Source organism: Aotus nancymaae, unplaced genomic scaffold (genome assembly GCF_030222135.1).
Source record: "Aotus nancymaae isolate 86718 unplaced genomic scaffold, 86718_ANA_hifiasm-v0.15.2.pri h1tg000072l, whole genome shotgun sequence".
NCBI lineage: Eukaryota > Metazoa > Chordata > Mammalia > Primates > Aotidae > Aotus > Aotus nancymaae.
In genome coordinates this window covers 3,112,963-3,127,308 of record NW_026988487.1, presented here as the reverse complement: position 1 = coordinate 3,127,308, position 14,346 = coordinate 3,112,963, and the positions used below count along the sequence as shown (strand labels likewise).

General features: G+C 43.4%; 1 protein-coding gene across 2 annotated transcripts in view; it reads right to left on the bottom strand.

Moving 5' to 3' along the window:
• Positions 1-10,518, bottom strand: part of KAT7 (lysine acetyltransferase 7) — a 37,557-nt gene extending 27,039 nt beyond the window's left edge. For both annotated transcript variants that reach the window (XM_012463488.2, XM_012463489.2), the window contains exons 1-4: positions 10,424-10,518; positions 7,236-7,383; positions 2,571-2,747; positions 925-1,164 (exon numbers count right to left, since the gene is read on the bottom strand). In XM_012463488.2, coding sequence (XP_012318911.1) covers positions 925-1,164; positions 2,571-2,747; positions 7,236-7,383; positions 10,424-10,438 — 580 coding nt within the window. In that variant the 5' untranslated portion in view covers positions 10,439-10,518. The remainder of the gene's footprint in view (positions 1-924; positions 1,165-2,570; positions 2,748-7,235; positions 7,384-10,423) is intronic.
• Between the last annotated feature and the right edge of the window lie 3,828 nt (positions 10,519-14,346).

The window sequence follows — 14,346 nt, the reverse complement described above, 5'->3', positions numbered from 1 at the left end:
TCTCAGCTACTTGGGAGGCTGAGATGGGAGGATCACTTGAGCCCAGGAGTTGAGGCCACAGTGAGCTATGATCACACCACTGCACCCTGCCTGGGCAACAAAGTAAGACCCCTGTCTCTCTATAAAAGCAAACAGAGAAACCACTACAGAAAATGTACTGTTGGCCTGCCAAGCAGCAACTTACTCTGCTCTACCATTTTTTCAAACTTGATGGCCACAGGCAAAGGGTGAATTTGAGAAGCAGACCCAGTAGTGAAAGGCCCCTTATCGCCCAATCAGCATCTTCCAACTCTAGACAAAAGCTTAAGCCCAATATTTGCACTTCTGCTCACTGAAGGTGCACAAATAAGGTTCAAACCACTAAAAGAATCTCGAAAGTAATTCACTAAGGGGTAAAACGTGTAAGAAAACAGTAAGATACTTATTTATCACAGAAGAAATATTTTATCTTGTTTATACTTACTAAGTACACAAAGCACAAGACCTAAAATTACTAGTTACAGAAGGCCAGGGTCTCATGTATACTTTTAATTTCACAGCCTCTTGACAGGAAATGTTTTTCTCATTACCTTAACAGCTATGGCCATGCAACCACTATTCTGCACTAGCTTACCCTTAAGTAGTCCTCACTGAGTACGAGCTTTGTGCCATGCAACAAGGTATTTTGAGATAGTTTTTGTTTTTGCTGGGAAAAGGAGGGAATTTTTTTACTGGGAAAAGCTCTCGAAAAACCAGTTCTATTACTATGGACCACAGGCCAAGAAGAGAAACGCTTTTATTCAAGGGAGCAACTCATTATCACTCAGCACATGACCACTGAAGAGCCTAGGAAGCTAAATCCCAATAGAACACAAAACACTTCTGGATGATGCTGGGAGAGAGAACCACAGAACAAAGGATGTCATAAAGCTGGGGCACACGGACCTAGAGAGTTACAGCCTGGTGTCGGACACTTCATATTGAAGTTGTAGCTTTCATGGAAGCGACGGCGCTTGGGGCGATGAGAGAGATCACTGCCTGAGTCCTTCAGGGACATGTCCTTGGCAATGCTCTCATCATGAGACACATTGGGGCTGGAGATGTCTATGTCAGACTCAGAAGAAGGTGCGTTTCCAGTTGGAGTTCGAGGTGGTGACTCATCATGATCAGCTGTATTTTTCGTTTCTAAAGCAAAAGGAATTGGTAGAAGTTATGAGTGGGGTTCATTTATCTAGAGGTTTACTATTCAGAAGAGTTTATGGGCTTCCCAAATCCTCTTTCTATGATTCAACCAGTAACTTTTAGCTACTCAACTGCTAGAAGGCTAAATGGAAAAGAAGAGGCACTACTACACCACTTCTTTTGTGCAACTTTAAATTCTGATTAAAATTAAATTTGGACTTTACCTATTACACCTATCTGTGTTTCTCCTGGGCAGCTAATCGTGGATAATCAAAACTGGATGGAAATAAATTTTAAAAACATTACTATCCCACTTCCCTTCCAGGAGATACATAGTACAGAAGATAAGTGAAAGTGATTGTCCTTCTGGATGACACTGAACAGATTTAAGATGTGAATGGACTTAGACTCGAGTGAACCTGTTGGTAGTCTAACAATTCAATCTTGAAATTCCAGACTCTGAATCAGGAATTGCAAACCAAATGCCTACAGGGACTCAGCAAGGCCAAATAGACAGCTCATTGTCCATCTAAAGGGGACAACTGCTATTCAACTCCGGCCAATTATTACTATGGGTGATTGGCCACCCAGTGTTCCCAGATCTTTTCATTGTTTAAAATAAACTATTAATCCAGGTTTTCATATGAAATCACTGTGTTTTCAAATACTAACAACAAATTTAAAAAATTTTAAACACCATGCCAGCAAACCAACCAACCATGTGGACAGGCTAGAAGTTCACTAGTCTGTAACCTCTGCATTGAGAAATTTAGAGATAAATGGACTGAGAAGTATGGCTATAGGAAAGTCTGCTTCGGCCGGTGCAGTGGCTCACATCTGTAATCCCAGCACTTTGGGAGGCCAAGGAGAGTCGATCACCTGAGGTCAGGAGTTCAAGACCAGACTGGCCAACCTGGTGAAACCCCGTCTCTACTAAAAATACAAAAATTAGCTGGGCGTGGTGGCGGGCGCTTAATCTCAGCCACTCAGGAGGTTGAGGCAGGAGAATCGCTTGAACCTGGGAGCAGAGGTTGCAGTGAGCTGAGATCGCGCCATTGCACTCCAGCTTGGGCTACAGAGCGAGACTCTGTCTCAAAAAAAAAAAAATGGAGATAAATGGACTAAGTATGGCTCTAAGAAGGTCTGCTTGAAGTCCTTTTCATCTGTGGTTAGGAAGGCCCAGTCTCTTTTTCCTGTTACAGGTCTGATTTAATATACTCCAGCTACTCTGGACCTTGAGAATACTCTGATAGCAAACTGTCCTCAGGAAGACATAAGAAAGGAAGCAATAAACAGCATTCATCTAGCTCAAGTATTAGGCATGCATCTGCAGTGGCCACAAGGCCTCCTTAAAAAGAAATTCACCCAGATGCTCTGTAATAGGTCTAAATCATACCATACCCACTCACCTCTATCTGAAAAATCAACCACTTGCTCAGTTTCTGAGCCAGATGAACGAGTCTGCCGAAGAGGGTATTTTTTCGGGGTCACTGGGGTAGGTTGCTGCTGACTACGGGTCACTCTTCTGGTAGAATAAGCGGGCTCTTCGGTACCAAAAGACTGCAAATTTCGAACAGGGCTGGAATCTGATCCCAATTTTAAAAGAAAATAAAGAAAAAAGATGGAAATCTGTTTTACTTCCTATCCATATGATTTATTAGAACATAGCTCCTCCTCCTCTTCATATTTCACAAAATCCAACAAAGCCTTAAAATATCTATTTAATTAAATAAAATATCAGCAAAAGAGCCTAGCTTAGGTACAGAGTGTAATGTGGTACAGCATTAATAGTTTAGGTTCTGGAATTATGACTGAAGTTGATTCAACTGCTTTCTACCATAACAACTAGCTGAGGAGTCTTGGGTAAGTTATTTACTCCAAGGCTATTTCCTGACCTATTGAAAAGGAAAATACTAGGCCGGGTGTGGTGGCTCACACCTGTAATCCCAACACTTTGGGAGGCTGAGGCGGACGGATCACCTGAGGTTGGGAGTTCAAGACCAGCCTGACCAACATGGAGAAACCTCATCTCTACTAAAAACACACAATTAGCTGGGTGTGGTGGAGCATGCCTGTGATCCCAGCTAATTGTGCATTTGCATTTGAGAGGCTGAAGCAGGAGAATCATCTGAACCGAAGAGGTGGAGGCTGTGGTGAGCCCAGGTTGCATCACTGTACTCCAGCCTGGGCAAAAAGAGCAAAACTCTGTCTGAAGAAAAGAAGGGGTTGGAATTACTAGTAGCACATTCCTCATCAGTTTGTGCTGAGGAATAGGTGAGACAATGCATATAAAGCACTTAACATGATCCGTGGTACACAGTGCTTTATAAATATTAGCTGCATTTTCTCATTCATTCTTCCCTTTTCCTAACCCATCGCAAAACATATATTCTATTGCTAAAGATATAACAACAAATACAACGATTTCCTTTCTAAAGGGCCAATTTTTTCTTTCTGATTATCCTCTCTGGCACAATCATAGTAGATTCATAAAGGTAAAGCAGGAATACATTATTTTATGTATTTTGGATGGAAAACTATTCTGAGGCACTCAGCAGCCCTTTTATATCTCCGACCTGATGACAAAGGAAATAAAAGAAATTCAAAGCTGAAATTAAAGCATATTTTTTAATAGATATGTTTTAGTTTTGTTTTTAATTGACACAATATGACATATTTATGGAGTATACTCTGATGTTCTGATAAGACATATACATTGTGTAATGATAAAAATCAAGATAATTAGAATATCCATATCTCAAATGCTTGTCATTTCTTTGTGGTGAGAACATTCAAAATCCTCTCTAAAGTCTATTTTATTTTAATTAATTTCTTTTCATTTTTGGAGGGCGGGATGCACAGACCAGGGTGCGGTGCCAGCCTCACTCTCTCATGGCTATGCACCCCCAACATATATATTAAAAACAAAAAAACTGAAGAAATGTTATAGATTCTCCAAAGAAAACTGTAAGTTCCCAAGCTTTTGGGTGAGTAAAGTTAGCACAAAGCAAGGTCATCAGTCTGTACGCCTCCAGGGGCCTCCTTTCACAATATGATCTACATTTTCCTCTCGGGAGGACCACCTTACACTGATGACATTGTAAATGGTGCCCCTGGAGATGTGCAACTCTGTGGTCACCAGGTATAATAACTAGAAAGAGACCCAGTGCTTATGCATTTCCTAGCGGTTTTGAATATTTAGTTTTCAGGTGTCTAGGGCATGGTCAATTATACTTTCTAAGAATATTATGTCTTTTCCTTAAGACATGCTGTTCCGTCTGCCAAGAATGGGAATAACGTATTCCCCTCTACTCGTAAATTCCTATTAGAGCATGGCAGCTCATGCCTGTAATCCCAGAACTTTGGGAGGCCAAAGTGGGCAAATCATTTGAGGTCAGGGGTTCGAGACCAGCCTGGACAACGTGGCAAAACCCTGTCTCTACTAAAAACATAAAAAATAGCCAGGGATGTTGGCGCTCGCCTGTAATATCAGCTATTAGGGAGGTTGAGGCAGAAGAATTACTTGAACCCGGGAGGCAGAATCTGCAGTGAGCCAAAATGATGCCACTGCACTCCAGCTTGGGCAACAGAGCAAGACTCCATTTCAAAAAAAAACAAACCAAAGACGACTTCATTGTGGGAGTGCTGACCTAAGTTGGCTGTCCCACATCTAGGTTTCTGAAGTACTATAAGCAAACCCCTCTCACAGCCCTTGCCATAATGTACTCCCCATGATCAATTTTCATATCTATATCTTGCACTGAACTGTAAAATCCTTGAGGATAGAGACTATGATTTTTCTATCATGGTTCCCAGTACATAACATAGTGCTTGAGTTATAGTAGTTATTTAACCATAGTCTCATTGTGGTAAAAGCTTAAAGCTTGAGAAATCAATACCAATACTTTAGCTAAAATCCTAAATTCAAACATAAAGCTAGGAACAGTTGTTAAAGAGAATATTCCCAATTTCTTAGTTCAAAAACTGATGGTTTTTCTCCCATTGTGCAACATACTCATAAAAGTAACCAAAGTGGCCGGGCGTGGTGGCTCACACCTGTAATCCCAGCACTTGGGGAGCCGAGGCGGGCGGATCACAAGGTCAAGAGACGGAGACCACCCTGGCCAACATGGTAAAATGCCATCTCTACTAAAAATACAAAAATTAGTTGGGTGTGGTGGCACACACCTGTAGTCCCAGCTACTCGGGAGGCTGAGGCAGGAGAATCACTTGAACCCAGGAGGCAGAGGTTGCAGTGAGCCAAGATCATACCACTGCACTCCAGCCTAGCAACAGAGAGCAAGACTTGCCTCAAAAAAAAAAAAAAAAAAAAAAAAGGGTAACTAAAGCAACACTGTTGAAGTGCTCAAAACATGTTAAATTTTTTTTTCCCTTAATCTATTATCACATATGGATCATCAGCTTTCCGTATTAGCTGCAACTTTCTTTCCTCCTCAAGGAATACCAGAGCAGAGCCAGGAGGGGTCAAGGGTACCCTCCAAATCTAAGCCCAAATGCCTAAATGCACTAGAAGGACAACCCCAAGATTCTCAATTCTTTATTACCAAAGCAAAATTATGTATTTCCACACTGATATTTTGGTACAACTATTTATATCTATCAAGTGTGTACTGGATTACATTCCAGAATTAAACATGGTTTTAGAAGTACTGGCCTCCACCAATAACAAGTCTAAAGGGCCAGGCGCGGTGGCTCACGCCTGTAATCCCAGCACTTTGGGAGGCCGAGGAGGGTGGATCACGAGGTCAAGAGATCGAGACCATCCTGGTCAATATGGTGAAACCTCGTCTCTACTAAGAATACAAAAAATTAGCTGGGCATGGTGGCGCGTGCCTGTAATCCCAGCTACTCAGGAGGCTGAGGCAGGAGAATTGCCTGAACCCAGGAGGCAGAGGTTGTGGTGAGCCGAGATTGCGCCATTGCACTCCAGCCTGGGTAACAAGAGCGAAACTCCGTCTCAAAAAAATATGCATTTATTAAAAACATGCATTTATTTTAAAAACATGCATTACAGGCTGAACGTGGGGGCTCACACCTATATCCCCAGCACTTTGGGCAGCCAAGGTGGAAGGACTGCTTGAGTCCAGGAGTTTGAGACCAACCTGGACAACATAATGAGACCTCATCTCTACAAAAAACAATGAAAATTAGCTACGCATGGTGGCGCGCACCTGTAGTCCCAGCTACTCAGGAGGCTGAGGTGGGAGGATTGCTTGAGCCAAGGAGGTCAAGGCTGCAGTGAACCAAGATCACACCACTGCACTCCAACCTGTGCAACAGAGTACAAGACCCTGTCTGCAGATAAAAACAAACAAAAAAAGCATTTATACACCTAACCTACAGAGCATCATAGCTTAGCCTATGCTACCTTAAACAAGCTCTAAACACATTAGCCTATAGTTGCGCACAATCATCTAATACAAGGCCTATTTTTAATAAGGTGTAGAATACTGCATGTGATTTATTAAAGACAGTATACTGAAGAGTATCGGTTTACCCTCATGATCAAATGGCCAACTGGGAGTGATATGGCTCATTGCCACTGCTCAGCATCATGAGAAAATATTTGGGCCACATATCGCTACCCCAGAAAAAGAGTGAAATTCAAAATTCAAAAAGTTTCTACTGAATACATATTGCTTTTGTACCACAATAAAGTGAAAAAAAAAAAATCATTAAATCAAACCACCATAAGTCAGATACCATCTGTACTTCAAGTCCCTAAGCCTAAACCATTCAAACAGAAAGTGCAGGGATAACATTCTCATTTTACTGGAGACACTGCTATCTCAAAAAAAAAAAAAAGACGCGAGACATACACGTGTGTCTATCCATTATACCATCCAGTTCCTTTGAGTCTACAAATTGGATAGTAGCCCCCAACAGAAGTATGGTTAAAGACCCGACAACTCTGCATTCACTCTACGTTTTACCAATCATCTGGTGCACTGTCATCTACACCAAGCCAAGGGACCAGTTTCCACATTAACTAGGAAAATAATGTGATGGACAGCCAGGTGTGAAGAGTGGTAAGGAAAAATGAAGATTTTTACCTTGAGAACTCTGGCTTAGCCTGGCTGAGGAGCGTGTGACTCGAGCAGATCGTCGGGATGTGCCATCACTTTCTGAACTGTCTGTGTGCTCGAGATCTGTAGAAAAATCGGAATCTTCGGTTCCATCTGAACTACTGCCTGCATTCCTCTGCAATACCATAAATCCAGACATTAGCACAGTAGCATTTGGTCTAAGGGTTTGCATTAACACTGAAAATAAAAGCTGTGACACTGAAAACACCTAAGTTTTCAAACCTAAGAGAGGATTCCACAAGCATTTCCCATCCTCCCAACCCCCAGGCAACTTTATTTAGAACTTTTAAATGGAACAACCTACAAATAAGGGACTTCTGTTAAACTAAGAGAATTAATTTTTTTTTTTTTTTTTTGAGGTGGAGTTTCACTGGCTCTTGTTGCCCAGGCTGGAATACAATGGCACAATCTCAGCTCAACCTCTGCCTCCAGAGTTCAAGTAATTCTCCTGCCTTAGCCTCCTGAATGGCTGGTCTACAGGAGCCTGCCACCACCCTCAGCTAATTTTTGTATTTTTAGTAGAGACGAGTTTCACCATGTTGGTCAGGCCTCCCAAAGTGTTGGGATTACAGATGTGAGCCACCATGCCCGGCACGAAGAGAATTAATTCTTACTGTATTAGCACTAAGTCTGAACCAAGACCATTTGGAGATCAATATCACAAAAAAAGGTCTACCGTAGTGAGAAAATCATTGGTGCTGGACCTCACTTAACTTTAGAGTCGCTTTTATTCAATGTCTCCATGAAAAGCTATCACATTTTTTAAAAACCATATACTATTTCAAAATATCATGGACCACAACTCTGATTCCAAAAGAATTTAAGCAGAAAAAGATAAAAATTGTTAGTGTGTATGCCATCTATCCTTGAAGTTTCTCCACATGAAAGCCATCTATCTTCCAAAAAGGCAGCTTGCACATGAAGACTCATGGGTATTCAAAAACAGTTCTTTTCAAAACCATTTTTTCAATGAACAATTATTTGTTAATTATTATCCTCTTGAGTTCTTAGCCACAAAGATAACTTTTCTCAATTGAGCTCTAACACTATACCCTTTACAAAACCAGAAACCAAAGAGTATTTGCTAAAAACAATACAAAGATTCACACTGTGAGTCCCAATTCTTTATTCAAAACCCTGAGGCCAGCTGTGTTTAGAATTTGTAATGTTTTTGGAATTTTAGAAGGGGAGTACTTTGCATATATCCTGCAAATAATACCCAATAACAGCTGCAGCAAAAGATATAAACAGTCACACTAAATGAGACACATAAAAGCCAAAAGTAGCCTCAGGACAGATTAAGACAGGTTTGCCATCAAACAGGCTACTAAAAAATGTACATTTTCAAGAACCTGTTATTTGGGAAATTAAGAAAGGGGACTGTGGCCCTATTTCAAGGCACCAATATTATTCCTGCATTTGGTGAGCCTAAACTACCCGCTGGGCGAGGTGGCTCATGCCTGTAATCCCAGCACTTTGGGAGGCAGAGGCGGATGGATCACCTGAGGTCAGGAGTTCAAAACCAGCCTGACCAACATGGTGAAACCCCGTCTCTACTAAAAATACAACAATTAGCTAGGTATCGTGGGCATCCGCCTGTAATCCCAGCTACTAGGGAGACTGAGGCAGGAAAATCGCTTGAATCTGGGAGGCGGAGGCTGCAATGAGCCGAGATCACACCATTGCACTCCAGCCTGGGCAACAAGAATAAAACTCCGTCTTAAAAATATATATATATACACACATATATACATACGTGTAAACATACGTGTATACATATATACGTATGTATACACACACACACACACACACACATACCACCTACCAACTGGGGTCATTTTAGGAGACATTAGTAAGTGTACATTTTCAACACAAAAACCTCTGTGAAGAGAAAGATTTCTACTGAAATGAGCAACACCACCCAGCTTTCCAAATAACTCAAGGGTAACCTCCTGCGAAATGAGCAGGAATCACAGAAAATGGCTAAAATGAAGGGGGAATCTTAAAAGTCACCACTATAGTCCAATTACCTAGATATTTAAAGCCTTGACGTGAGACTTGTTCCTTCCTGGCTTGATAATGGAACTCACCTCTTCGATGTGGCTTTCACCAATATTCCTCCCATTGTACTCCAGAACAGATTTAACTGCTCCTTCACTTCCTTCCTGTAACACTCTGTATACACCTCCAAGCAGAGAACTTACTAGATCCTTGTAAAGTTATTCATGTCTGTTTTCTCCTATCGGGTTGTAATATCCTTAAGCCAGGGATCACGTCTAATTAATTTCTGAACCTTCAGCAACCACCCAGCAGAAAGTAGTCAATAGACATTTGTTGAATTGAGTTAGATTTGTTCTATATTCTGGATCTACCACTGCCTCAGTGGCTTGCGGCATTCCATGGACCTCCGTTAGTTCAGCTGCAAAAAGGGACAGGACCATTCCTGGGTGATCTCCTAAGCCCCTTCTAATTCTTTAAGTTGTTGGTTTTTACCAACTGCATTTTCTATGCGATGTCGAACTAGCAAATAAGAAAAGGTTACGGCTTGGAAGCAACCGGCCTGAGTAGGATCCCCTGGGAGTGGGCGCTGCCTTCCCAACACTCAGTCCGCTTTGTTGTGCCCCACACCTGGAAAGGAACGAGGCCTCCAAAACCCCGCCTCTCCACCTATCAGCGTCCCCACTAGGAAAGGCGGGGATTTGGGCCACCCAATCGAGGTCCGGCTAAGCCGCGCCCCCACGGGACAGACTGCCAATCCCGACCAATCAGGAGAAGAGGGATCGTTCTCTCCAGCCAATGGTAGAGCGCTGGGGCCCGGGCAAGACACCGCCCTCGCACGCGGGGAGGTGACCGTTGAGCCCAAACAGGCAGCGTTATCAGCCAATCAATTTGCTTCCAGACGTTTCAGCGACCAATTAACAATAAGAACGCCTCCGATCCAGGCAAGCAGAGGGCGGGAATAGTTGCGAGCAAAGGCCGAGGCCAGGGTCGGGCCCACATTTTTCTATTGGGTATGGACAGAAGAGAGGGTGGCTGAACAAGGTTCGGGGGAGCGGGAAGTCGAGACCCAAGCACTGTGAGGCGTGGTCAACTGCGTCACGGCGCTTAATCGACTGTCCGTAGAAACCCGCCATCCCTCCTCTCCCGTTTCTCACCTTCCTTCGCGGCATTGCTGGCGGCTGCGGCCCGACGGTTCCGATTCGGGCAGCGGCGGCAGCAGCAGCAGCAACGGTGGCTCCGGCGGGCTCCGTGGCGGCCTCTGTAGCAGTCCCAATCCTGCGGACGATCTCCAGTGCCTCCTGCCTCTCAGCGTCTGAAGCGTTTTGCGCAGGCGCCGCGGGCTGAAGCGCTTTTTCCTTCACTTCCGGCTGGGTCTCGCGTCACCTGACCTTACGGGCCAAAGAGAGTGCTGGGAGGTTCGATCCGTTTGGTGAAGCTAGTGGGCGCCATTTTGAAGTTGGGCAGAAAGTGACTCCCGTGGTGGAATCCGGGGCCAGCCATTTTTAGTTACGTGAGTGGCACTCTTTGTGGGCGTGGGTAGCCATTCTTGTTTGGGGCAGAAGCCTGACAGTTGATGTAAATGGTTCTCATCTTTACCTTAGGCAAAATTCCCTCCTCGGTCGTTTTAATTTCTAGATTTGAGGAAGGAAACCACCCAGAATCCATCAGGTTGCTGAGATTAGATTTAATCCCTTCGTTGCCTGATTGTTTAAAGGACGTTTCCGTTTGTTATATAAACTCAAAGTTGCGGAGGGATGTTTTGTAAAAGAAACTCCGTATTTTAAGAACCATCCTGTGTCTTGAAGGGGTAGGAATGGAGAATTGAAAAAGGAACTAAAGGGTAGCGTCCGCCATCAGGAAGTTTCCTGTCTGGTAGAGGAGACATTGTCCTTGCCCTTAGCTGACAATAAGTTAGTTGATGTCGCAGGAGGTGGCAAAACCGTTTTCCAGAAGCTGCAGCTCAAAAGAATTCCCAATTTAGCTCTGTGGCGAGCGTCCACTTCCTTCCCGCACTGTGTTTGGGTTTGAGAGCACTGGGGGCCCTGGGGTGAAAAATGTGACTTGAAAGTGGGGGTGCAGTATGAGAGTCAGAAAAGCTTTCAATGACCTCTGGAATCCAGATGCTTGAGCCGAGAGTTAAGAGGCGGAGGAAGAGGAAGGAATGTTTTTAGTGAAGCTGAACCCCACCCCCCAAAAGAATGGAAATTTAAATAATAATGAGAGGACCTAGGAAGGAGAATTTGATCACAGATACTAGGCTGAAACAAGAGCCATAAGAAAAGGCTTGGAAAGTTGAGAGCGGGCCTTGAGGATTTAACCTCTCTGTAAGAAAAGTCTTGAGAGGACCAAGTCTTGGCCAATTGCGACTGGGTGGAATCCAGGCACGCTCGGTCATTAAGTTAGGATCCCGAACCCCAATTTCAATCAGGCCCCGTTAAGATGGAGATTTCCCCAGGAGCAGGGCTAAAGAACAAAGTAGCAGAAGGTAAACATCGGATGTGCTAAGTAAAGAACTCTGAACAGTTAACGTTCCAAACCCTTAGCCAGCACTCTCCTTGGGGATGTCCTGGGCCATTGTTGACACAGGCAGCTTTTAGTATTTAATACTTAGCTTTTAGTGCTTAGTATAAATACCTTTGATAACCTACTTAGGTTGAACTGCACGTAAGAACTTATTTGAAAATAGCTCACTTTACTTCTTCCTTTGTAGCCCCTCGGCACTTAAGCATTTAATTTCATACCATTACTCTTATTTTGCACTCGCTGGTATGTTCCTGAGGTTACAGTTGAATGTTCTGGCTCCCCAACTGGTGGTAAGGATCACTTATATTAAGAGCATATCTCAGTTATTTCAAACCATTCTTCTTTTTTTCTCTCTCTCTCTCTCCTTTTTTTTTTCTTCCTAGACAGAGTCTTCTCTGTTGCCCAGGCTGTAGTGCAATGGCTGGATGTCGGCTCACTGCAAGCTCCGCCTTCCAGGCTCAAGAGATTCTCTTGCCTCAGCCTCCATAGTAGCTGGGACTACAGTTGTGTGCCACCACATCCAGCTAATTTTTGTATTTTTTGTAGAGACAGAGTTTCACCAGGTTGCCCATGCTGGTCTCGAACTCCCGAGCTCAGGTGATCCGCCCATCTCAGCCTTCCAAAGGGCTGGGATTACAGGCGTGAGCCACAGCTCCCAGCCATACCATCCTTTCTAATGGTGCTCAAACTTTGTTCTACCCACAGTAAATGCTTGCTAGTTAGTAAGAATATCATTACTGTTTTATCGTCTCTGAATGTATAGCACTCAGAGATTATGAAGTATCCTTCCCTGGAAATTAGTGTTTCAGAATTAAGATCTTATCCTGGCTTACATCCATCACACAAATACCAGCATTACAAAACTTCAACGTTAGTTAGTTTCTTACACTAGATTCCCTAAGTCTGTAGCTGATACTAAAGAGTTTACAGTTTGATTTAGATATGGTTCTTGTCCTTGGAAAATGTACACTCTGGGAGAAAGAAGAGAAAACTAACACCAGTGTGATAGAAACATGATCATAAGGGGAAAAAAATGTGTATAGTACGAGAGAGTAGACCAGCTAGGTATATTTAGAATGGGGAGGGGGAGGATCTTAAAAGCTTATTCCTTCTTTCTTTCTGTTTTTTAAACCAAATATATACTTTGAGGTTCATTTTCATCACAACACAATTAGCTTTCCAAGCAGGAACTGATGTTGATTTCAAAGCCTCTGATTGGTTGCCCCCGGGCCATCCTCAACCACCAGACTTCACGTTGACACTCTCGACAGTTCTCCTTGCGTTTATACTTTCTCACAGGCTTTCCTTCCTGCCTGGATGCATCTCCTAATCTTCCTTAAAATTTTCTTATTTCAGAAAATATTTTCTGATTTATTCTTTGTAAGATAGTAGGGCATAATTTATTTTGCACTTAACTGCTGGATTTGTACTTTTCCTTGTACAATTTGGTAGATACTCTGTTCGTTTCCTTTCCCAAACAGATAATAGGAACATAAATAAATCACGTTTATTATATCCTCAGCTCTACTCTCATCCAGTACAGGGCTTTGATGTCAGATCTGAATTTGAATCTCTGCTGCTTCCTACCTGCATTACTCTTGGACAAGTATTTTGTAGTTGTTGTTTTTGGTTTTTTGTTTTTGTTGTTTTTTTTGAGACAGAGTCTTGCTGTATTGCCCAGGCTGTAGTGCAGTGGCATGATCTCAGCTCACAGCATCCTCCGCCGCCCTAGTTCAAGTGATTCTCCTGCCTCAGCCTCCTGAGTAGCTGGGACTACAGGCGCGCACCACCACGCCTGGCTAATTTTTTTGTATTTTAGTAGAGATGGGGTTTTACCATGTTGGCCAGGATGATCTCGATCTCCTGACCTCGTGATCCACCCACCTCAGCATCCCAAAGTGCTGGGATTACAGGCGTAAGCCACTGCACCCGGCCTGTTTTTTGTTTTTTAAGAGACAGGGTCTCACTGTTGTCACTCAGTCTGGAGTGCAGTGGCACAATCATAGCTCACTGCAACCTTGAACTCCTGGTCCAAGCAGTCCTTCCACATCAGCTCCCGAGTAGCTAGGACTACAGGTACACACCATCATGCTTAGCTAATTCTTAAATTATTTGTAGAGATAGAATCTTGCTATGTTGCCCAGGCTAGTCTCAAACTGCTGGCCTCAAGCCATCCTCCCACCTCGGCCTCCCAAAGCACTGGGATTACAGGCATGAGCCATGCCTGACCTTGGACAAGTTTTTAAATTTTTTCTTTTTTTTTAATTTTTATTTTTGAGACAGAGTCTCACTCTGTCACCAGGCTGGAGTGCAGTGGTGCAATCTCTGCTCACTGCAACCTCCACCTCCCAGGTTCAAGTGATTCTCCTGCCTCAGCCTCCCAAGTAGCTGGAATTACAGGCAACTGCCACCACGCCTGGCTAATGGAAATATCTTTCTGGAAGCTGTGAAGGGAACTGATCAGAGTAGCAGGGAGACCCAAGGCAGACCAGTTAGAAGGCTGCTGAAATAGCCTTAGCCAGCGACGAGGAGGGATGGAAAGAGGCATTGATAG